The 25876-nt window shown below is 49.8% G+C and overlaps 1 protein-coding gene across 1 annotated transcript in view; it reads right to left on the minus strand.

Moving 5' to 3' along the window:
- SLC2A4 (solute carrier family 2 member 4) overlaps positions 1-25876 on the minus strand; it is a 386485-nt gene that overhangs the window by 190963 nt on the left and 169646 nt on the right. The window contains exons 2-4 of the mRNA XM_069645770.1: positions 7153-7266; positions 3015-3187; positions 2471-2595 (exon numbers count right to left, since the gene is read on the minus strand). Of these exons, the coding sequence (XP_069501871.1) occupies positions 2471-2595; positions 3015-3187; positions 7153-7266 (412 nt within the window). The remainder of the gene's footprint in view (positions 1-2470; positions 2596-3014; positions 3188-7152; positions 7267-25876) is intronic.

The following is a 25876-nucleotide window of genomic DNA, read 5'->3' on the forward strand; positions in this document are numbered from 1 at the left end:
TAGATTCACGCTCAATCCCCTGCAAACAATTCAGAATGCAGCAACACAACTAATTCTACACCTACCCAAAACTCACACATCACCTTAGCTGTCTCCCAGCTACACTGCTACTAATGCCCCAGAAAATACAAGACCATCCACCTCAAAACCCATCCTACCTCCACAAGAAACAGAAATCCATCACCCCCACAAACACCAGGCAAACCAATCCAAATCCTCTACACAACAACCCTTCACCCAATGGGCACCCAGAGTCTGGAAAACCTTGCCAACCCACATCTGTACCGCACCTTCCATCACCACCTTCTGCAAAAGCCTCAAAATGTACCTCTTTCCCCGCACCTAAACAGCCATACCCCCCCCCACTATCCATCCAAATCCTCCTATCCTATCCTGAAAATGTAATTTCTCTTTTACCTCCTCTCTTTTAAATTTAAGGGGCTCTGAGACCCTGTGGGGAGGGCCAGTACTGTTTAAATAATGCACACCTCTGATTTGCTGCAGATATAAATGTATTAGATCACTGCACGCCTGCTATAGAAATGTATTGGTATACTATTGCTCACTGGGGTGACATTTGAACCAGTCCTTTCTAGGGGTATGAGACTAGATTGGTCCGGTAATGTTAGCCTCGCATCTTTCGGACCATTGGTGGCCATTTTTCCCTCCAGGTGCTATATTGAGTATATGTTTAGCTGTGTAGTAGTTGGTACATCTACAATGTACTAGAGGTTGTGGGGGTTGCTGTGGCTGTTCCTTTACTGGCATTGTTGAGTCCTGATTAGGAGTGTGTAAATGCAGGTTACTATTGCCTGGGGTCCCTGCCTGTTCCCCTCCCTGGACTCGTAGGTATTGAATGTACCGCCGGGGATGGTTATACACTTAGCTCAGGCGTGGGAAGGCTATGCCTAGCCCCTTTCACTTCCTTTGTTTATGCATGCACCGTGTGTATACTATTGTCTGTACCTAACCCTATGTACTTCGTTGAACTACTAGCTGTTATATGGGCAATGCTAAATGAAGAGAGCATATGGTTTCTATATAAGTGCAGGGTATTCTTTTGGGGTGTCCATTTGAGACTCTTCCGTCCCCCCTCATGTAAAGGCATTACTGTTCTGCCATTGCTACCAATTAAGAGAATGTGGTGTACCTTTTGGTTGGAACTCTGTGTACACCCGAGGGCTGTGAAAAAATGTCCCTAAAAGGAGGTGGGGGCGGCCTCTGTTTGCAGCCTTGAAGGAGGGCAGGATTCAGCTTAATCCTGTGTGGCTCGAATGCCAGGTCTGGTGTGTGTGTGGCAGGCGGGAACTGCAACAGCGTGCAGAGGAGTGCCGCGCCACGTGCGAGGTGGACGAAAGAGAGGAAGACCAAAGTGAGGTGCCGGTGGTGGATAGTGAATGGAGGAGCTCTTGAAAGGCTGGGAAGGGTCATGTTTCTGTGCCAGGAAGAGGGTGGGGAAAGTTGTGGATTCCGTAGTGGTGGTGGAGGATAGCAAAAGGTGGAGCCAGTGCCATTTAATCGGGTGACCGGCGTAGAGTGCAGGATGGGTGCACCCCCTCAAGCTCAATCCAGATCCTGTGATTGAGGTTCAGCCGTCTTCCGATGCCCTCCACCCTATTGCCTACTTCAAAGGGGCATCTGTGATGGAGCCTAGGGCCATTGGCGAAACGAGGGAGGCCTCCGGCGCTCCTGCAAAGATTGCCCAAGGTTGAATTGAGAACATCCAGCGCCCTGCATCCGATTGACCCTCTAGGGTGTATCTATTTTCAGCCTGTTCCCAGGACTTGGATAGCTATTGTGTGTGTGGGAGCTTAGCACCCAGGTAGCAGCAGCATGGAATGTGTATATGTGAGTTGGAATGCGGGTCTCTTTGGGGTTCCATGGATGATGGGTCGGAAACCTGGAGGGGGAATTGTGAAGGCTTGCTCCTCCTGTTTAGTCCTCCTGTGTGGGGGCGCTTTCCTGGCATCACAGTACGTTGGATGCCAAGAAGGCCAGAAAAGCACTCAAACATTTTCTTTCTTTAAGCCTTCCAGCAAATATGCAACAAGAAATGTGCAAAACCTGGATTTCAGAGATTGAAATAGGAAAGACCAAACCAGTGACATAGGTGCTGCTGTGCACCATAGAGAAGAGTTCAATTGAGTGGCCAGTTGCCATGCTGGCTACACCAATCTTCAAGCCCACTTCAGAACTTTCCACTCATACCCCAGCGAGGCCTGTATGGACCATCCCAGTACAAAACAGGCTAAGCATGGAAACATAATGGGCCCCACATCATTTGACAATATGTTTGCCTAGGAGAGCAGTTTTACTGGAAGGGATGTGATCCCTAGCTTGGCCTCCATTAGGTAGTCGGAGGATGCACGTAGACTGAAGTTGGAAAAAAGGCCTGTCTTTGCGGGCGGTTGAAGATAGGCCTTGCCAATGGAAATAAAGATGTCTTGCTTGCATATAGAGCTGCCATTACCTGAGTAGGCGCCGATGAAGAAGCGGCCCAGGATCATCATCTCGTATGACTGGCAAAGTTTGGATAAGGCCATCATGCCACCACCAAGGAAAGCGAAGAAATTGTTCAAGACCATGGCCTTCTTCCTAGAGCAAGAGACGATGATCATCAAGCGAAAGCGAGAAAGACTAGTAGGACAAAGTCATCCATTTGCAACATGGCTGGGATCGGGAGACGGGGAAAATGGGAGGTACAATGGGAAAGAAAAGCGAGCAATCAGAAAGAACAAAAGAGTAAACGGATCATAAAAGAAAATGAGCAAAAGACAAAATGGAGAGTTAAGGAAGATGTAGAGGAAAGACAGTAGGAAACGGTTGGGCAATGAAAGAAAAGGAAAAAGAAAGGACTAAAGTAAAAGCAACAAAAGAGAATACTATAGAAAATGGAATGAACAAAAGGGAGGAAAAGAAATTAAGGAGTACATGTAGAATACAAAGGAAAAGAGTGAGAAACGGAACTAGGAAGCGATGTAGAGACACTGGACTTAGAGTAGCCGCAGACCTACCTGCCCAGCCATTCCGAGATCACCCCCACCATGAAGGAAGAGATCATGCCCCCGATGGAGAAGATGGCCACGGAGAGGGACCACAGCGTGGTGAGGGTGGAGGGGTGTATGGGTTCCGGGTTCTCCAGTCCCTGCCGGTGCATCCAGGTAGCATTGTAACTCTGCTCTATTATCTGCAAAGTGGAGGAAAGTGGGACTGATTCTTATGCCAGAGTGCAAGTGGACTGACAGCTGAGTTTCCTACCATGTCTACAGCAGCCATCGCTCCCACAAAGGCATCCTATACCCTCAAGAGGGAGGTGCACCCAAGTACTGCACCACCAATAGTGACTGCACTTCCCAAATGCCCGCCCTCCAGCATGCGATGCACCACCATGGCAGAACATAAATACACAAAGGTGCCCGCACCTAAAGGAGTGGGTGTGTCTATGTCGCACAGTATACAGTGCAGCTACCAAGGACGGGTATCCCCAAAGTAAACGCAAAATGCACCACAAATAGTCACCTCCTACTAGACGTGAAGCACAGATATGCTGCAACTCCAAGACAGGCAGGTCCCACCATAGGTGCACTGTGCACCAGAACCAAAGTACATACATTGCAGTTCCAAAACAAGCAATGCATGCTTAAGGGTACACTGCACCCGAAATAAGATATGCCCACGAGACTCTTTTCCTCCAACCCATCTATTGACCCAGAAGCCCACACTGCCGCTCCAACACAAGCGGCACCCACAAACATCCAAGGCAGACTCAAGACAGGCAGTGTTCCCAGAGATGCAGCACATTGGTCAATGCATGCTGCAAGGTAAGCTTGATCACGCATCAACCACCACACATACTGTGCATGCAAGCTCCAAGTGCATGTAGCGAGGAGGCAATGGCCACACAAGAACAGTATGGGCAAGCAACGCTATCCAGGCCTGCGCATACGTGCAGCGGACACTCACAATGAAGCAGGGCCTGATCATCTACCCACATGGCATGACAACGTAAAAAAAGCAATACTACTCCTGGGCATCGCAAGTGGACCACATAAGCTTCCTGTCCCTCTCATTGCAGACACTATCCCACTCCTCATGCAAAAAGATACAGACTACCACTCTCATCCCACCTCCATGCACAGTGGAGCTACTGGGACATGTTACCCGAAGCATGCACCCGACCCAAAATATATATTACCCTCAAAGACACACGCACAAGAAACCATCTTCCTAACATTTCTCATCAAGTTATGCTTCCCTGTGAAATGACGACCCCTAAATACTGCAAGACAGGGCTGCTTGCCCAACCACAGCGATGCAGTGCATGCAAGACAGGGCCTCCTCACCCAACCACAGTGAATTCAGTGCATGCAAGACAGGGCCTCCTCACCCCAACCACAGTGAATGCAGTGCATGCGAGACAGGACCCCCTCCACCAACCACAGCGATGCAGTGCATGCAAGACAGGACCCCCTCCACCAACCACAGTGAATGCAGTGCATGCAAGACAGGACCCCCTCCACCAACCACAGTGAATGCAGTGCATGCAAGACAGGACCCCCTCCACCAACCACAGCGATGCAGTGCATGCAAGACAGGGCCCCCTCAGTCAACCACTGCAATGCTGTGCATGGAAGATAGGGCACCCCACCCAACCACAGCTATGCAGTGCATGCAAGAGAGGGCCCCCTCACCCAACCACAGTGATGCAGTGCATGCAAGACAGGGCCGCCTACCACAGCGTAGCAGTGCATGCAAGACAGGGCCCCCTCCCTCAAGTACAGCAATGCAGTGCATGCAAGACGGGGCCCCCTACCACAGCATAGCAGTGCATGCAAGACAGGGCCCCCTACCACAGCGATGCAGTGCATGCAAGACAGGGCCTCCTCACCCCAACCACAGTGAATGCAGTGCATGCAAGACAGGACCCCCTCCACCAACCACAGCGATGCAGTGCATGCAAGACAGGGCCCCCTCAGCCAACCACTGCAATGCAGTGCATGGAAGATAGGGCATCCCACCCAACCACAGCTATGCAGTGCATGCAAGAGAGGGCACCCTCACCCAACCACAGTGATGCAGCGCATGCAAGACAGGGCCCCCTCCCCCAACCACAGTGATGCAGTGCATGCAAGACAGAGCCCCCTCACCCAACCACTGCAATGCAGTGCATGCAAGAGAGGGCCCCCCTCACCCAACCACAGGGATGCAGTGCATGCTAGACAGGGACCCCTCCCCCAACCAAAGCGATGCAGTGCATGCAAGACAGGGCTCCCTCACCCAACCACAGTGAATGCAGTGCATGCAAGACAGGGCCTCCTCACCCCAACCGCAGTGAATGCAGTGCATGCAAGACAGGGCCTCCTCGCCCCAACCGCAGTGAATGCAGTGCATGCAAGACAGGACCCCCTCCACCAACCACAGCGATGCAGTGCATGCAAGACAGGGCCTCCTCACCCAACCACAGTGAATTCAGTGCATGCAAGACAGGGCCTCCTCACCCCAACCACAGTGAATGCAGTGCATGCAAGACAGGACCCCCTCCACCAACCAGAGCGATGCAGTGCATGCAAGACAGGGCCCCCTCAACCAACCACTGCAATGCGGTGCATGGAAGATAGGGCACCCCACCCAACCACAGCTATGCAGTGCATGCAAGAGAGGGCCCCCTCACCCAACCACAGTGATGCAGCGCATGCAAGACAGGGCCCCCTCCCCCAACCACAGTGATGCAGTGCATGCAAGACAGAGCCCCCTCACCCAACCACTGCAATGCAGTGCATGCAAGAGAGGGCCCCCCTCACCCAACCACAGGGATGCAGTGCATGCTAGACAGGGACCCCTCCCCCAACCAAAGCGATGCAGTGCATGCAAGACAGGGCTCCCTCACCCAACCACAGTGATGCAGTGCATGCAGGTCAGCCCCCCAACCACAGTGATGCAGTGCATGCAAGACAGGGCCCCCTCCCCCAACCACAGTGATGCAGTGCATGCAAGACAGAGCCCCCTCACCCAACCACCGCAATGCAGTGCATGCAAGAGAGGGCCCCCCTCACCCAACCACAGGGATGCAGTGCATGCTAGACAGGGACCCCTCCCCCAACCAAAGCGATGCAGTGCATGCAAGACAGGGGCCCCTACCCCAACCACAGTGATGCAGTGCATGCAGGTCAGCCCCCCAACCACAGTGATGCTGTGCATGCAAGACGGGGCCCCCTCACCCAGCCACTGCAATGCATTGCATTCAAGACAGGGCCCCTTCACCCAACCACAACGATGCAGTGCATGCAAGACAGGGGCCCCTACCCCAACCACAGTGATGCAGTGCATGCAAGACAGGGCCCCCTACCACAGCGTAGCAGTGCATGCAAGACAGGGCCCCCTACCACAGCGATGCAGTGCATTCAAGACAGGGCCCCCTACCACAGCGTAGCAGTGCATGCAAGACAGGGCCCCCTCCCTCAACCACAACGATGCAGTGCATGCAAGACAGGGCCCCCTACCACAGCGTAGCAGTGCATGCAAGACAGGGCCCCCTCCCTCAACCACAGCGATGCAGTGCATGCAAGACATAGCCCCCTACCACAGCGTAGCAGTGCATGCAAGACAGGGCCCCCTCCCTCAACCACAGCGATGCAGTGCATGCAAGACAGGGCCCCCTACCACAGCGATGCAGTGCATGCAAGACAGGGCCCCCTACCACAGCGTAGCAGTGCATGCAAGACAGGGCCCCCTACCAAAGCGATGCAGTGCATGCAAGACAGGGCCCCCTACCACAGCGTAGCAGTGCATGCAAGACAGGGCCCCCTCCCTCAACCACAGCGATGCAGTGCATTCAAGACAGGGCCCCCTACCACAGCGTAGCAGTGCATGAAAGACAGGGCCCCCTCCCTCAACCACAGCAATGCAGTGCATGCAAGACAGGGCCCCCTACCACAGCGTAGCAGTGCATGCAAGACAGGGCCCCCTCCCTCAAGCACAGCGATGCAGTGCATGCAAGACAGGGCCCCCTACCACAGCGATGCAGTGCATGCAAGACAGGGCCCCCTACCACAGCGATGCAGTGCATGCAAGACAGGGCCCCCTACCACAGCGATGCAGTGCATGCAAGGTTGCCCGTAAACTCCAGGAATGTCCTGTGCTCGTTGGCCTTACCGCTTGAGGGGCATTGATGACGCCGATGTTGTACCCAAACTGCAGGGAGCCCAAGACTGCGGTGAAGACGGCCAGCACCAGGGCAGCAGTGATCCTCTCCTTCTCCTCCTCATGCTGGAAAAGACAATCCAAACAAAGCCAACGTGGTTATTGCAGTTTTGGGGGAAAAGCTTGTAAAACAAACAAAAAAACAAAAAGAAAAACGCATGAAACAATGAAAATGAAAACAAAGGCTCAAAATCTCGAAGAAGCGGTACCGGGGTTTGCAGGGGTGCCCCATGCATCCCTTTCTTTGACATTAAGGGAATTTTGGAGTGGCAGCGGTGTCCCCCACTTCCATAACAAGGACAGCGGGACGAAAAATGATTATTTTTTTTAAAGTGGACCCTGCAGCGGAATTTGCGCCTCTCAATGGGAAGGCGTAACTTGCGGCGCCGGGACTGAGCCGTGGCCGCGCAGAGATAAGTAAGTATGGATCAACAGGTACATTTTTAAGGGTAGTGGGTGGAGGTCATCATGGTCATGTCGAATTCGTGATTTGTGAAATTGGACATTTTTGTATACGAAATAATCACATGCATACGGTTATTGCTTCATGCACTGCACCCTCTACCAATTCCCAAGTAGCAAGACTGTACCTCTTCCCAACATGTGGCAGCTGCCATCTTTGATGCTGGGAACAACTGCATAATGGATACGGTTATCTCAGATTAAATGGGCAGGCTCAGAACCATCTACCTTCAACTCTTGTCTTAACTGGAGTCTTGTGCCTTGGACCTTTCAATCAGTTTTTGGCACACAAGGTGGCACTTTAGTGCCACAAAGAGGCCAAAGCAATGCTACGTGCCGAATATTGTGTCGGCATGGCAATTAGCAATGCTACTGGCAGCATCCCATGCTGTTATTTTTGTGTCCCGCCGCATGAGCATATAAAAGAAAACTGCAGAGTCCTGTAATTGATGGAGCTGAGTCACAGTCTCTCATCCTAGTCCAAGTCCCAAATCCTAGTACTCCCTCATGCTAGTCTTTCACTATATTCATTTATTTGCACTAGTATACAGTGCCCACCTTTCCCAGAGACCCTCCGAGTGCTATACACAGTTTAAAGGTGGGAGGTGGAAAATGAAGATACACTTTTTCAGAACAGGGTGGGAAGAATAGGTAATGGACAGCAGGGAGGGGGTCAGGTGGATTATATAAGGGGGAAGAGGTACATTTTGAGGATTTTTTCAGAAGGGTTTGCACGAATGTGGGGTGATGGGGAGTTCCAGGCTCTGGTTGCCCATTGGGTGAAATCCTGTTTTTGTGTGTAGGTTAGCTTGCAGTGGGGAGGAATGTGTAGGATATTTGGGTTGACTTTTCTGTTTGTGTGACTATGGGCTTAAGTGTATTGTGGAGGTAGGATGGGGTTTTGCTGTGGATGGTCTTACATCTTACATACTCTGCAGAATCCCATGAACGCAGCTCTCGGTGAGATGTGGAGCCGGAAAAGACCTGGGGTGATGTGTGACTGTTTGGGTGTCGAATGAGTCTTGCTGCTGCATTCTGTACAGCGTGCAGGGTGTCAATCTTGGAGAGGACGAGTGCCTGCATTGTGGTGCAGAAGCAGTCATTGGGAAGGGTGTGTCTTATTTTGTGTAGGAGGTGTAGCTGTAGGTTGCATGCTTTCGTGATGGTCACTATGTCATGTGTGAAGAATAGGTGGGCATTGCTGGTAAAACCTGGTGACTTTACTGGTGTGGTGAGGGATACATGTTGGTTGCCTGTAATGGGTTTATTGATCCAGGAGGTGAAGTCTGGTCGGTGCCGGGCAGAGGAGGAGGTTGGTATTGGGGGGGGGGACAGATAAGGAGGTATTCAGTCAAGTATGCATTCAGTTTTAGGCAGTGGGTGACATCCAGGTGATGGAGATGGAGATCCGGCTTTTGGAGATCTGAGGGGGAGGAGGTATTAAAATATATTTTGTGTCATTTGCATATTGGTGAAACTGGAAGTTGTGGCTGGTTAGAGTTTGTCCGAGGGTTCCAATGTATAGGCTGAACCAGATGGGAGATGGGGAAGATCCTTGAGGTACCCAATATTTTACTGGAGTAACATTGAGACAATGTGTGTCCTGTCAGTGAGGAAGGAGGTAAAACAGTTGAGAACTATGCATGAAACATTCATCCTGTGGGATAGGATGTTTAGGAGGATAGCGTGGGCATTGGTGTGGAAAGCTGCACAGTGGACCAGGAGGACTTGAACAGTTGTCTTTACTTTGTGATGTCTAGCGATGTTGTGGAGGTCATCCGTGATGTGAAGGGTTGCAGTCTCAGTGCTGTGGCCAGGGCAGAAGCCTGACTGGAATGGCTTGAGCAGGTTGTGATGTATCTTGGAGTTGGGTTATTATGAAGTGTTCTGTTATCCTGGCAAGATACGGCAGCCTTGTGATAGGATGGTAGGTTTCAGGGAGTGTGGAGTCAAGAGATGGTTTCTTCAGAGTTGGGCACCTTTGCACTGTTTGAGTGATGGGTGGATGGAGCAGTGACATAAGCGGGATTTGATAATGTTGACCCAGTGAGTAGCCAGGGTAGTGCTGTAGTTTCATGTGACTTGAGCTGGGCATATGCCATCCAGAAAGTGGGCTGGTTTGGCTTGGCTGTGAGGATGAGGGTGTCTTGGTTGATGGAAGAGTATGTGCCCCTTTTGCTTGAGGGTTTGGGAGTGTGTAAGCGGCTGTGGTATGGAGGGCCTGTCTGATGTGGTCTCTTGGAGTTGTACGGCGTGCTCCAAGCCCCAAACACAAAACATAAAGGTGAGGGCGGAGAAGGCACGCAAAATGGAGGAGACACCCCGATAACCGGGGCAGGGGCCTCTCTCCTTGTCCCTCCCCCTCTTCACCCCGTCGGGTTAGGGGGAGGTGTTTGCCATTAGAGCGCCAAAAGGCGCAGAAAGCCTGCGAAGGGCTACAATGGAAAGGGGCGGAGTTAGACCCATATAAGTGGCAGGCGTCCTGCTGGAAAGGACTTAAAGATTTCTACAGCAGGACGCCCGCCAACAAGGAAGAAGATTTCGTTTTTCGTTTCTCTGGATTTCGTTTGCCATTTTGGACTTTGCTGCGTCTCCTGGCCTGGAAGGAACATTGCGGTAACGGTGAGAGCAGAAAGAGCGACCGGGTTGGAACGATGAGAAGCAGCAGGCGTGGTCCAACATTCCGGCGGTGGGGCATCAGAAAGCAGGAAGAGCAGCAGCGGCGGTAGGGCATCAGAAAGCAGGAAGAGCAGCGAAGCAGTGCTGCGGTGGGCGGTCCACGTGTTTCAACAACATCCGGGTGAGAGGAGCGCACGCCAGAGGCTAGCGAAGAGCTAGATTGGTACAAAGAACAGAAGGACTAAAGAATTACAAACCCTGTCGGTCGCCCGGGGGAATTACTGAGGTGAGCATTGGGGCTCTAGCGAGAAGGACATTAAGGGGCACGAGCACTTGGGCAGTGCTGGTCAGTGTTGTGTTCCGACAGGAGTCGGATGCAATAATAAATCAATACAACAGATCAAATGACGCAGATACAATAATACACGGGAGCCGGTCAAGTAGCTTCTTATCTCTTTAATCATCGGCGCGAAACTGGCACCTGAGGCGGTGACCCCGCCTCTTCCTGCCTACCGTGGGGCGTGGCCCTCAACAAAAGAACAACAATAGAAATGGGACTTGGCTCCCATTCAAACAAGGTCATTAAGACTTAAGAGTGAACTTAGTTCAGTTCTTCTATCCACCTGGTTGGTCTGCGTACTGTCCGTTTTGAGGGGCTTCGCCTCAGTGTCACTGATCTGTCCATCTGGATGTCGCTGTCGCTGTCGTCGGCATCCTGATGTTCCACTCTATATTCAGATTCTGGATCTGAGGATTCGTCTGTGACTGTGGTGGTTGTGGTTTCACGAGGTGAGTTTCCTTCGAATACTTTGAAGAACGAGGAATTTCTCGTGGTGGTTCTGTGAGGGCTTGCCGCCGTTATCATGGACCCGCTGGTGTGGGTCACCATCAGGGGTTCGGGTCTGAACGCAGGAGTGCTCTTAGTGTTTTGGTCCTGTCGTACCAGTACCACATTGCCTACTTGAATCTGGCATGGTTTGGCTTGTCTCCTCTGGTCGAAGTAGGTTTTCATTTCGTCCTTGCTCACCTTGTCACTGGCTCGTGCATCTTCAACGCTGGTGGTGGGTGGACAAGCATGGGGGTTGTGCGGAAGTCTTGTCCGTATGATTCGGCCAAACATTAAGGTGGACGGGCATTCGCCGGTGGCGCTGTCTGGCGTGTTTCGATATTCTCTTAACAATGTGCAGATGGCTTGCATAAATGTCCCGTTGGTGATGGAACAGACTTGTAAAGTCCTTTTGAGATTGCTCATGAATTTCTCGGCCATTCCATTGGCTTGGGGATGTAAAGGTTTTATCTTTCTGTGCTGGAATCCTAGATGTTCTGCGAACATTGCAAAATCATGACTGCTAAAGGGCGGCCCATTGTCTGATTTTACGGTCGTGAGAATTCCATAGTCTGCAAATGTCTTGTCCAGGGCAGGGATGATGGCCTGGGCACTGGTTGAGTGTACCAGGTGTACCTCTGGGGAACGCGACATTTCATCCACAATGACTAGCATATATTTTCCATTCACTAAGGGTCCAAACATGTCGACGGCCACCTCCTCCCATACCTGTAGGGGCATGTCAGACGGCCTTAATGGTGCGGGAAATGTTCTTGGAGCCACCGCTTGGCAGGCGAGGCACTCTCTCATCCATTTTCAGGAACCAAACTTTTGTCCTGAGCTGTCTTTTCGTGGATACTAGTCCACGGTGCCCCGCATGTGCTATGTCTAGAACTTGATTTTGCAAACTGGATGGGATCACAAGTCTGTTTTCCTTGAGAATCAAACCCTCCGGGGATTGGGACAGAGTGTGGTGTATAAGTTTGAATGTGCGCAGTTGAGATTCCTCTTGGGAGGATAGGCCCGCCTTGTCTCTGTCTTTTATGTGCTATCGGCCTGATTGTATGCACTGCGTCACGATTTGTAGGAGTTTGTCTTCGCTGGTGGCTTCCACTAGTTGGGCTGTGGAAATGTGTTTCAGGAGAGCGTTGTCAACGAGATAGTTGACATATTGATTTGCTTTGACGGATTGACGCTCTTATTGAGCAGGCAGAGGGTATCTGGACAGGAAATCCGCTGGATTATTGTCTTTGCCTGGTCTGTGAACGATTGTGAATGAGTACTCCTGTAATCGTAATCCCCATCGGGCTATGCGAGGTGGCATTTTAGCCGTGGATTTGCCGTAGATCGTGGTGAGCGCCTGATGGTCCGTGACGACGGTGAAAGGGCGTCCATATAGAAAGAGATGGTAATGTTCGCATGCCCACACGACTGCCAGGCTTTCCTTTTCAGGTTGCGAATATGCACACTTGGCAGGTGATAGGCTTCTGCTTGCATATACCACTATGCGTTTTGGTGACGTTGGTGAGGCTCCGGGTCTGGACTGGGCCAGGATGGCTCCAAGACCGACCGGGCTAGCATCCACGATCAGTTCAGTGTCATATGCGGGATCGTAGTAGGCCATGCACGAGGCTGATGCGATGCGACGCTTGATCTCTTGAAATGCTTCTTCGCATTCTGGGGTCCACTGGTAGTCTCGATCTTTTCCTGTGAGGAGCCTTAGTGGTGTGCTCACCGATGCGAAATCTTGAATGTACCGGGTGCAGTAGCTGGCCATCCCTAGGAATGAGCGTATGGCTGATGGAGATGTGGGAGTAGGGGCGTCTACCAGTGCTTGCACCTTCTCAGGATAGGGGCGCATGCCTTTGTTCGAAAATATATGTCCAAAGAATTTCAACGTTGTTTTGCTGATTTCGAATTTTTCAGGATTGAGAGTGAGGTGGGCGTTTTCAAGTGCCATGCAGACTCTTCTCAGAGTGTCATCGTGACATTCTTGTGATTTGCAGAATATAAGAATGTTGTCGCTATAATTTAGACAGTGGGGAATATGCTTGATTATTTGATGAATCTCGTTCTGAAAAATTTCAGCGGCCGAAGATACTCCAAAGCTTAATCTTTTATACCTGAACAGTCATAGGTGTGTTGAGAAAGTTGGGATGTATCTTGATGAGGGGTGAAGTTCAAGTTGATGGTAACCTTTGTTTAGATCAAGCTTTGAGAACACGGTCGCCCCATATAATAGATGCATCATGTCAGTCATGCGCGGGGCTAAGTGTCGTTCCCTTTCAATGGCCACATTTGGGGCACGCATGTCCACACAGATGCGTATGCTTGATTTACTGTCTCTTTTGGGTACCGGTACTATCGGAGAGACCCACGGTGTTGGACCGGATGCTGGTTCTATAATGTCCTGCTGTAGCAATGACTGTATCTTATCTTCAACCTGTCGCTGTATGTTAAGCGGGATGCCTCTATAGTGATGAGCAATTGGTGGTACCTGCGGGTTGATGTGTAGCTTGATCTGTCCGTCTTTTAAACGTCCCAAGCCTTTGAAAAGAGAGGGGAACATCTTTTGAATCATGTCTTTTGCGCTAGACGTGTATGCGGACATGATTTGGTACATGATGCTGATTAGCCCCATTTGTATGGCTGTGCGGAAACTCAGTATGCTTCCACCTGGGACTTCCCCTTTGATCACGTAGATTTGTACCTTTTGGCTTTGATTTTTGTATTGGCATTTTGCGGTGAACATGCCTTTGCAATCTAGCGGTTTGTTGGAGCCATACGGATATATCAATGTGTCAGCTTTCCGTAGCTCTTTCTTCACCTCAAATGTTTTGTATACTATGTCGTTTAAGACATTTACAGTGGCCCCCGTATCGATTAAGAATTCTAAATTTTGTCCATTGAGTTGCAGCAGCAGTGTTGGACTATATTCAGCAACCGTGTTGTTTCCTATGGCATGGACATATGCACGTTTCCTCTCTCCACTGGAAGATGACGACCTGGCCATTCTTCTTTCTTGCGGCAATTCATCCAGGTACCTGATTCTTTGTCTTGGCTGGCGGTGCTGAGAGTGATGTCTACTTTTGCGATTGCTGGATGTGTCCCTTCTTTCTTCACGACACCGGGTGGATGGCACGTACTCCCTTGACGAGCTGGGTGAGTGCCTCCTGCTGGGCGCAGACGGCTGGCTTGCGTGTTTGCGCTGGCTTTCTCGCCTTGGCCTTCTGCGATCTTGTCTCCAGGACTCTCTGTGAGGCTCAGCACTCTGATAGAATTTAATGTTTTTGCACACCGACTGAAAATGGTTCTCACCCCCACATTTGTCGCATTGGTGACCTATTGCAGGACATGGTACTGTGTGGGGAAACCGAAAACCGCATCTGTAGCATTTCTTTTGTTCACATGAGTCGGCTTGAGTGCGAATGGGACATACTTGTGCTGCATTTGCTGTTCGCGTGATGGTGATGTTTCCTAACGACTCAGTTTGTAGTGTTAATGCAGCGTCAGCCCTTGCTATTTGCAGGATTTCCTCTAGAGTCCTACTTTTCTGCAATAGTTTTTTGTGAAATTCAGGGGATCCACACCCGGCAATGACTTGCGATTTGAGGGCCTCCTCTTTAGAGTATCTGTCAAAGTCGCAGTATTTGGCTCTTTTCCTCAATCTCATGACGAAATTATCCATGCTTTCACTTTTATCTTGTATGGTCGTATGAAATATATGTCTCTCATAGTCAACATTTCTTAACGGTGCAAAATATGTATTCAACGAGTCGATGATGCCTTGGAACGAGTCAGTGCTAGAGTCAGGCATTTCAAATACTATGTCACGTACCGTAGGGCCCAATGAATGCAGCAAGATGGCTCTTAGACGACGTTCCTCCCTCACTCCAGAGGCGTTGATGTAGATCTGTAGTTCTTTTAGCCATCTGGCCCATCTGGGAGCCAGGCTGTTCATGTCAGACATGTCGAAGTGTGGCACGCCTTGCAATTGAAGTGATTCGGCGGTACCTTCCTCTTTGTTGCTGGTAGGCCTAGGGGTGGAGCTGGTCTGGGGGCTTTGAGTGCCGCTGTCTGTGGTACCTTCCGACATGGTTGTAGCCACGTGTGGGTGGCTGTCGCGATGTTTTCTAGGTAGGCCTCTCCTTGGAGATCAGCGCAGCCTGTGTCGTCTATGTGAAGTGGTTTCTCTGGCAGCGTTTGTGTAACAATGAGCGTTTTCTCCGTGGCTGTGAAGTCCTTGAAGTTCACCGTGCAGTGGTTGCGGATGCGGCCCTCGCACCTCGCTGTGGCAAGGTCTAGTGGGTCCGGCTGAGCGTGATAACTCAGTTGAAGATTCTCGTCGCCATTGTTGTGTTCCAACAGGAGTCGGATGCAATAATAAATCAATACAACAGATCAAATGACGCAGATACAATAATACACGGGAGCCGGTCAAGTAGCTTCTTATCTCTTTAATCATCGGCGCGAAACTGGCACCTGAGGCGGTGACCCCGCCTCTTCCTGCCTACCGTGGGGCACGGCTCACAACAAAAGAACAACAATAGAAATGAGACTTGGCTCCCATTCAAACAAGGTCATTAACATGAATGAGGACACAACAGTCAGGAACTCAATTGGTGAGTGGACACAAGGGGAGCATTAGCCTGCAAGGTCTGAGGTGCGAACTGCACAAAGCGGGCTCGGGAGACTTTAACCTGGGCACACATCATGGGGAAAGTGCTCCAAACCACAAATACATACAGAGCTGTGCTAAGCGGGCTCTAGCGAAAGGTGGAGATCTGTAAACAACAAGCAACTAGGGCACTGCTGCTGCAAAGAAGGGTTGAAGGAGAGGTCGGCTGCAGGAATGGAAGAACAGAGAGATGGGGGAGCATGCTTGCCCACAGAAGGACCTGGAGGCCTTCCTTGCAATGGCATGGATGGCAGTGGCCAAACACAGCACTGACTGGATGGAGCTGGTGAGGGCCCAAATGGGGTCTGAGGTTGCAGGGCGCAACCTAAGGGCAGAGTCACCGCTTCTGTTTCCACCAACAGCACAAGAGGAAGCTTGGGTGGAGGTAAATTCTCAAGAAGAGAGCGAGGAGGAGATCATGATGTCAGAAAGAGCAAAATCCAGCAAACGGCAAGCTGAAACCACACAAAGACACAGGGCGCCAACCAAGAAAGTAAAGGGGAGGGGAGGGCGCGGCAGGTTGCATCCGCACCGGCACCTTTTCATGCAGAAGCTTCAAGGAGTCGTGGAGGCACCCACAAAGCACCTGTAGCCAACCCGGCCCCACTACTTTGGAGATAGTCAGAGGTATGTTCATGCATTGTATGCAGGCATGGGGGATGGTTTTAATGGGGAAATGTTAAGCAATAATGTTAATGCTTTTAATCACGTGGGGAGGAAGGTATAAATCGCTCCTCCGCAAGGGGGATCAACTGGAACCTATAGGAACACCCTCTGGTATAGGGCATGTATTGCCAGCACCGGCGACTAATCAAGTAGTAGGAATGTGGTTGCAGGCACAAGGGGTGCCTCCACCAGCCGGTCCTCAACCCCTAGGAGCACCATTGTGGGGTCAAGAGGTAGCTGCACCAGGGGTGGCAGAAGGGAATTCCATGGGGGGAATAGTTGTTCAGGGGACACAGCCTGTGGGGCTAACAACTACAAGTCAGGGGCAACGGGGGATGGCAAACAATCTCACAGTGTATGGAAGGCCAGTGAATGCATTGGTCTGGCACATCCCCTTGGCTTACAAAGAAAAGGTGTGGTGGAAGGAATTCTTAGAAATTCTATAATTAGAAGGGATGGAACCCATGGGTGAGGGTTTTAGGGAATTGGCTGAGAGAGAGAAAAGAAGGCGAGAGAGAGGCCCAAAATGCACCCATGATTCACAACTGGCTAAGGGCGTTTAGAATGTATACTACCATCATGTTAGAAAACTTTCCACAGGATGGGGTGGCCATGATTGCGTATGAGCAATACATTCATGAGCAGTATTTAAAACATGGAGGGGAGGCCTGGCTCAACTACGATAGAGGGTTTAGATTGAAGATGCAGGTGTGGCCAGCTATGACCTGGGATGAAGTGGATGTGGCAGGACACATCGATAAGATGGTTCCTGCCAGGGGTCGGGTGAAAAAGTGTACGGTGACAAACCACACTATGGCAAAAGCAGAGGGTCCTACTCACACAGGGGTAGGGGGTCTTTTCGAGGGAGCTCCTCCTGGAACTACCGTTCCAGCTTCCAGGGGGAGCAGCCAGAATGCTGGGGGTTTGCCGAAGGAAAGTGTCACTTCGGTAGTGCTGTTAAGTTCAAGCACATGAAAGGAAAAGGTTCGGGGGTCGCAGCTCTACAGGCGGCGAAAGGAAGCAGAGGAGGAGTGGCAAACCTAGAGAGAACGCTAAACACGATTAAAAATCATTTACCCACACCCGTAAGATTGCAGGCCATGATTCAGTTTCTAAATATGTATCACAACTTGAGCGATGCTAAAGTACTGTGGGAAGGTTTTAGGTGGGGGTTCAAGATCACGTTTTCTGGTTCACTAGGTTTGAGGGAGGCGTACAACTTAAAATCAGCAGTAGCTATGCCTGAGGTACTGGCGCAGAAAGGAAATGCTGTTGGGGAGGGTGGCAGGCCCTTTTGCTTCCCCTCCCTTGGAGACTTTTGTGGTATCCCTCTTAGGTTTGGTGCCCAAGAAGGAGGAAGGACAGTTCAGGTTGATACAGCACCTTTCCTTCCCAGAAGGACATTCTGTGAATGATGGGATAGATGAAGAACAATGCAGGGTGCAGTATGTATCATTGATGAAGCAGTGGAGCTCGTCAAGGCAACGGGTAGAGGGTCACTGATGGGGAAGGCAGATATAGAGTCTGCTTTTCGGCTGTTGCCAATACATGAGGATAGCTATCACTTGCTTGGTTTCAGAGAAGTACTATTACGACAAATGGTTTCTGATGGGTTGTGCTATTTCTTGTGCTTTCTTTGAGAAATTCAGCAGCTTTCTTGAATTTGCATTACGACAAAGGTCTGCAGCCGGGGGTGTATTACATCACCTGGATGATTTTCTGTTTGTCGGGAGAAAAGGGACGGACGAATGTAAGTCAATCATGGGTACATTTCAGGGATTGATGGGGGACCTGGGGGTTCCTCTGGCCGAGGGAAAAAAGGTTGGCCCAGCCACAACTCTGACATTCCTGAGGATTGAGCTTGATACCATCACGGGGGAGTGCAGGCTGCCTGGTGACAAAGTACAGAGATTGAAAGAGTCAATCAGGGCAATGAGGGGTAAGGACAAGGCTACCTTAAAAGAGCTCCAATCACTGGCAGGCAACCTCAATTTTGCAGGGAAAGTCATACCAATTGGGAAGGTTTTAGGCAGGGGCATTGAGCTGAAAAAGTAGGGCTGCAACATGCGGGACAGCATGTCCGTCTGGGAGCAGAGATCAAGGAGGACATTTTGGATAACTTCAATGGGGTGCTGCTCTGGAGGGAGGACCTAGGCAGCAACAGAGGGCTCAAACTGGTCACGGACTCTTCAGGGTCACATGGATTTGGGACCATTTTGGGGAGCGAGTGGTGCGGTCAGGCGTGGCCAGCATCATGGCAGCATGAGGGGATTACACTGGACATCACGCTGTTAGAGTTGTTCTCAATTGTTATGGCATTTAAATTGTGGCCCGGAATGTTAAAAAACAAGAAGGTGATGATATGGTCTGACCACTTGGCCGTGGTGCAGATTAACAATCAGGGGACATGCAGAACCAACAGGGTACTGAAATTGCTTAGGGAGTTGTACAGGTGCCTACTGAACCTGAATGTAGAAATAAGGACTCGGCACATCCCTGGGGTGAAGAACGTGGCGGCTGACTCTCTCTCTCGTTTACAGTGGAAGACGTTTCAAGAGAGTTTCAAGAGAGCAAGCAGGACAATGACCCCCTTCAAAGGGCGATGGTGGGACATGATTGAGGAGACCTGAGTTCCTTGATCAGCACTGCGCTGGCACTGGGCACAACTAAGAGATAAAGAGGGTGCTGGGAGCGGTTTTGTGCATTTCAAAGAGAGATGCTGTCAGATGCACAGAGGGAGTTGCCAGTACAAGCTTTCGTGGGTTGGTGTTGGCAGAACGGGAAGGCCTGATCAGTTGGAAGGTAAAAGTGACCCGACTAAAGAGCACTACATTATCATGGTTATGAAAGGATGGGCAAAGCAGGTGGTGAACAAGCCGGATAACAGGCGGGCCATTCACGTTCAGAAATTACACGGCATGTTCAAATGCTTGATGAGAGTATGCCAGGACGGTGTCCAGTCATTTGGTCGACTGAAAACTGGTCGAATGACATTTTGTCGACGCAATTTGGTCGAAAACCAAATGGTCAATTTTTTTTTTTATTTATATATTTATTTTTCGGGTTTTCGTTTTTTAAAAAAATGGGTTTTTAGAGAAAAAAAGGGGGTTGGGGGGACCCCCCCCAAAAAATAAAAAAAAGGGGTGAAAATAAAAAATAAAAAAAATTCGACCATTTGGTTTTCGACCAAATTGGTTCGACCATTTGTCTGGTCAACCAATTTTTTTCGACCAAATTTCTGGTAACCTGCCAGGACAACTACTAAAGGGTTTTGTTTACAGCGGCTTTCACATTGGCGTTCTTTGGGGCTTTCAGGGCGAGCGAGTTAGTATCTGAAAACAAGGAGGGCAAGGGCTCTGGGTTCCTTAGGAGGGCTGATGTGCGCTTAGACGGGGGACTGGTGAACATCTATCTTAGAAAATCCAAGACTGACCAGAAAGTCGAGGGAAGGCTGATCACACAGGGTCGCACACAAGATAACTTGGTTTGCCCAGTAGGTAGCGTGGCAGCATACTTACAGCTGAGGACAGCCACAGGCGAAGGGGCCCCTTTTCTAGTGCATATGGATGGGGCGGCGTTGAGCCGTTTTCAATTCAGGAGGGTCATGGACATGTCGCTAGAAAAAGCCGGGTTTGACGAGGGGTTTTATGGGACTCACTTCTTCAGGATAGGGCAGCCATCTCAGCAGCAGTAAAGGGGTTACGCACAGAGGCAATCAAACACATAGGGAGATGGAAGTCAGGATGTTTTAAAAGGTACATCAGACTCGAGAAAATGTAGTGCTATTTTCTGCTCTTTCATCTCCCCCGCCAATAGTTACAGCCCAAAGAAGGAAGCGGTTCGTCTGGGTGGTGGGCCATTCTTTTGTGTCAAGAGCCGGGGCGAGCTGGACAGCAGAGCAGGAGGCATTGATGGCTGGGGAGTACCGGATTTGGTGGCATGTGGTGCCGGGCATGAGATGGGCACAGCTGTTGGGACACGTATGGAAACTGCTGTGTAAGCAGTGGAAACCGGATGTGCTGGTAATACATCTAGGGGGCAATGACCTAACTTGTCTGGGGAGAGGGAGCCTGATGAGCGAGATGATGTGTACCTTACATGAGTTAGCAGTGCAACTGGGGGAGCCCAAGATAGTATGGTCAGAAATCATTCTGAGACAGAAATGGAGAATTTGAGGAGGAAATTGAATGGCAAAATTTTTCAAGGACAGAGGTTTCCCTCTCATCAGGCAAAGATAAATCAACCTTAAATCCCCGGAGTACTATTTGAACAATGTAGTGCATTTGTCGCCATTAGGAATGGAGCTATTCTTCTGGAATGGGTGCATGAAGATATTGGAACTATGAGCGGAGAAGGGGGGACAAGAGGGGGGAGCCGCGGTGGGCGTTAACCCACCTTCAGCGTGGCAGTGTTTTGACGATCAGTAAGGAGAGACAGATTCCGAGTGAGCCATTGCTAAGGCGGAGGGGTCTTAGCTCTTTCGGACCAGCGCCCCCTGGGAGCCTAGAATGGCGGGGCGTCTAGTGGTAGCAATGAAGGCTCAGCTTTCCCCCCACCAACAAACGGTGCTCTCCCAGCCCAGGAACACCTGCAGGGGCAGGTGGGTCTCAGGCACGAAGGGTTTGGGAGAGTTGTGCCCTATTATGGACTTTGGGAAAAGGGGGAAGCAAGTTTTTGGTCACGGAGCAGTCGCCGTACCTTTGGAGATATTTTCACTTTTGTTTGCTGTGTTATGTTGTGAAAATAAAACTGCTGCCTTTTTTATGCCAAAAAACAAAGGAAACCGGTTTCAGGCTGCACCTTATTGGAGGGGATACAAAGGGGCAAAGAAAGGAATAAGCATGGTAATGTAAGTGGCATAACAAATGGCCAAATTCCCAGGTTATGCTGTCAGCACGCTGCGCTCTGCGCAGGTGCATTGTATTTTTTGAAAGGTCTTCTCTCAAGGTAAGGAAAATGAAAGCAGACTGCTGTTTTTCCATGTAAATCCAGGCAAAGGTTTAAGAAACTTGCCGCCATTTCACCACCAAACACACTGTCCACACAACGCACAGGTGGAAAAAGCTGTTTTTGCACGTTGACCCCCTCCTGCTCCCTCTCAGAGTCTGCTGGATTACTGAAATGAGAGTACCCCACATTTGGGGCAGTAACTCCTGGTTAAAAGACCTTGAGGCTACTGCTTCTAGGCAGTTGGTTTACTCCAAAGCCAGTCATTATGGCACCACAGCACATTCAATAAAAAAGGCAAAGTGGGCAAAGGTGTATTTGCGGTTGCTAAGGGTGTGGTGAAATCCATACACTGATCCATTCATGCTGAGGATTTTGAGGTCCCTTCCCACTCCCCAGTAGGCGCTACCCATATTCAGTGCCAACTGTTGCTGAGGAGTTTGGGGCCACATGTACACTACTGTAAAGTGCTTCCTCGGCGTCCATTGTGAATTCAACCAAGCACAGGCATTGGCAAAGCCAACGGGGTTGGCTTTTATGTAAACATGGAAAAGCCATTTTCCAGGCACTGCCATAATAGTACTATCTGGCCACGGCTGGCAAATGGTGTTAGCACCTCAGGAATATTATGACAGTGACTGGCAAATTCAGATCTAATGCCTATACAAGAGCCCAAACTATTGACTTTGCCAATGATTGTTATTAAACGGAATTCAGTGCAAGGAACAGATGCAAGGACACATATATGGATTATAAAACGGAGTTCCTGTAGGCGCACTTGGCTGAGACATTTTTATTACACCAGGAGCTGGTTTATAATTGCAAATATGCCATTACTCTAAAGCAGACTTCTTAGAAATAACACAGGCTTCCCCTTAAAAGTACAGAGCTAGCTCAAAGAGATACTGGGGAAAGGGGGTTGTAGATGGAGGATGCAGGTAGTGGTCATAGGGACTAGCTTGGCCAGTGGGGGTCAATGTGTAGATGAGAATCCAAACAATTCCACCAGCATGTGTATCCCCCCTCTCACAACCCATTTCTCTCCTAGCTTCTTTTCACATAGCATTAGCTGTGGCTTATAGACAGTGCTTAAAGCGCCACCTAATTGCTAAAACTTAAAAACGTTTCGAGAATCATATCCGAAGCTCTTTATCTTATTATCGTGCTACTCTTTAAACTTGTGATCCAAGAGCTCTTAAGTTTCAAGTGCCATTGCATGAGAAAGCCATCCAGTCCTATTATTTCCCGTTGGATCCTGGGAATTGTAGTTTTTTCTTTCCCAGTTGAAATTTTGGAAAACTACGAGTCCCAGAGTTCTAAGCAAAAAAACGACTGTACTAGCTTCTCAGGCATGGCCACAGGAAACTTGAGTGCTCTGTGATTATTGCCTCCATGCCACATCAGGAGAGTTAAACATTTGAGCTCGGACTGCAATGCTTGTTAGGCTAGGGGGGTATATTGTTATTTTCCCATCCAACGACCCACTCCGATCTCTGAAACGGGGCAAACTGAAAAGAAGTTGCTGGAAATATATCAGGAAAGATCATGGGAAATGCAAGGACATGGCCTGCAGCCACTCAAACAGCAGTCACAGGGAAAGCTGTGCACAGGCTTAGACACACAAGAAACGGTGCCCACAACATGCAGACAACACATGTGTATTAAAATATGAAATGATCAAGTACCTGGATGCATTTCCCATTAGAAAGCTGCCACTGTGCAAATGTCGCAGTTAACAAAGTAACAGACCTGGTTGCAAATGAATAATTGTCTTTCGCAAATCAATATGGTGGCTTTTCTTACCCATTGTCCACAAAAAGTTTGGGCCAATAATTACCATATATTTTCATGGAAGGAAGGCCATGCGTGATCAAGACACTTCTTTGGATATACCGTATTTGTTGAGAAACAATGTTATGGCCACTTAATACATGGTCAGATGTAAAGAATTCATTCACTCGCTGAAATATAATGATGGTGTGTAATGGGCACTGCGGGTTTAAAGCTGCTCATTAGCATTTACCAATCAAAACATGCGCTTGTATCCGGAAAACATGTCTGGAGCAGCTCTTTTTAAGGTGGCAAATCTGCCTGTTATAATAATAAAATGAAATCACATGACTTGGCAACTCTCCTGCTTGCCTCGATGTCAGGAGTGAGTAGCAAGATAAAAACAGTTGGCTTGATCAATGCTTGTTTTTAACAGGATCTCTGTGCAAGTAACATATAAAAAGGAAGGGGCTGAAGGCATGCTTGGTTAAGACATTTATATTACACCAGTAGCACATTTTACAGCTGTAATTAAGTCATTAAGTCTCAGCAGACATATTAGAAATAATACTTGCAGGCCAAAGTTTGATGTTACTGCTTGATAAAGATAGCCCAAAGATGTGTTTTAGGCAGGGATGGGCAGGTACTTGGCAGAAATTGCCATAGGGGTTAGAATGGCCATGAGCAGTCAATGGGTGGGTGCATTTCAAAACAACAACTACAAGCTGTGTGTCCCTCCGCTCATGCCATCTCACGCCTAGCTGTACTCCAATACAATTGTTAAGATGGATTTATGATCTTTGACCTGGTGGGCAGAGGTTTAGAAGGCCATCCTTGTTTCTTGGAACAGGATAACCTTCTGGACAAGCCAGACCAATCAAGGTAGCATTGGCGGCGGTGAAGACTAGGTCTCAGGAGAGGAGAGGGTGACTGAAAGACCTCAATGAGCACACAGAGTAAAGGACACTTACAAATCACTCCCAGTCAGGTGTATATATATTAAAAATACAAATACATTTATTCAAGGCCTTTGAGTTTAAACACACAGTAATTATCAACAGTAATACTTTTAAACCAGTACGATCCTACTACAATACATATATACAAGACCAAGTGGCCTAGGGTTAAACGCACAGAATGGGTCCACAACCTACAAGGGAAGGAAGCAAGCGGTGTGAATTATCTTTAGGCAGTTCTGCAAAGTTCATTACCACCCTGAAAGGCAGTCCAGTCCCCACGTTGAGAGGAGCCTAGTGCGCAAATGTACTTTCAGGTGCTGGTGCACGCGATAGTTCATAAGGGCGAAAACTGAGTCTCTTGTAGGGTCTGTAGCAGCTCAGTCTGGTGGGTGGGGTGATGCAGAATAGGTTCCCACTATTCTTGGAGGGTCTAACCAAAAGGGCAGAACAGGTTCAAGGAGTTGGGAATGGTTCGATAGCTCATGCTATCTGTGGAAAGGAAAGTGGCCCTCGGGGGTCACTCATGCGTAAAAGTAGGTGGATGCCCTAAGGGCCACTGGTAAGGGTTGCAAGTACTCACTGACCCCCGGTGCACTCCGGACCAAACTTCGTCAGTCGAGTCCACTTCGGTTGTACGTTCAAATGTGGCAATTGTGCGGCTCTGCGGCTTTCCGCAGTGAAGTTACAGCATTGATTCCCCAGCGGGACAGTTGCGATTTCTCCACTCCTGGTGGATGGATCAGGCTTGTTTCACTGTAGCAGGCTTCAGGGAACAGGGGGCCACAACAGCAAGGCACCTGCGAAGTTCGTCACCACGGCTTGTCGACACGGACACTGCTTGTACTCCGGCTCAGGCACTCCATCTTTACTCCAGACCTGCGAATGCCAAGTATACGAAATTCGGTGTGAGAGTGCCATGAATACAGAGCTCCTCGGGTCTCCTCGAAACGGCAGGCGTGTCCGAGCAAAGGTCCTGCGCAAGCTGGTCAGCCCACTGGTTGGCCCAGGGACACTTCCGAGAAGGCTTACTTGCAGGGTTTGATGAAGGTGCCGAGAATAGTTGGTCCCACTATTGTAATGGGTCGAAGCTTCTTCGCAGACCTTCTAGTTCGATCAGATGCAGAGGGGTCCAGCAGGACAACAGCGGGATCAGGGTGCCAAACCTTCCAGTGGTTCACCAGTGGTTCCTCAACTCTGCTTCTTAGGTTCAGGATGCTTGGATCCTATCCTAGGTACAGTGAGAACTCAAGAGATCGACCTGGTATGGGTGTTTGGAGCATTCTCTTATCCAGGATCTTCTTTGTGCCAAAATAAAGAGGACCCAATGGGAGACCTGCTCGCATACAGGCACACCAGACGTGGACCAATCATGGACCACAGTGGTCCCAGTAATTCACAGCACACCAGACTGTCTGGCACCCAGGATGTGGATTGCAACCAGGCAGTCCAGCCCACATCCTGGGTGCAAACACACACAAGGCATGCAGAAGCCTGCAAAGGCTTGGCGTTTTGCAGGAAGATGCATGCCCAAATAAGGACTGACCCTTGTCGGCTTGATCTGGGGAAGGTGAAGGGGCAAGCTGGCTAAAGGACAGTACAAAGAACCTTGTGACAGGGCCATTTTGGAGCCAGGCCACTTTTCTGTGCCAACCGGGGTAAACGCAGTTTGCATGGCGAGAAATGATATGAGATGATAGGTTATTTATAACACGCTTAACATCCAGAGGTTTATAAGCGCAGACCCGGGGA

The sequence above is a fragment of the Ambystoma mexicanum genome, chromosome 1p (genome assembly GCF_040938575.1).
Source record: "Ambystoma mexicanum isolate Mex_15411 chromosome 1p, UKY_AmexF1_1, whole genome shotgun sequence".
Lineage (NCBI taxonomy): Eukaryota > Metazoa > Chordata > Amphibia > Caudata > Ambystomatidae > Ambystoma > Ambystoma mexicanum.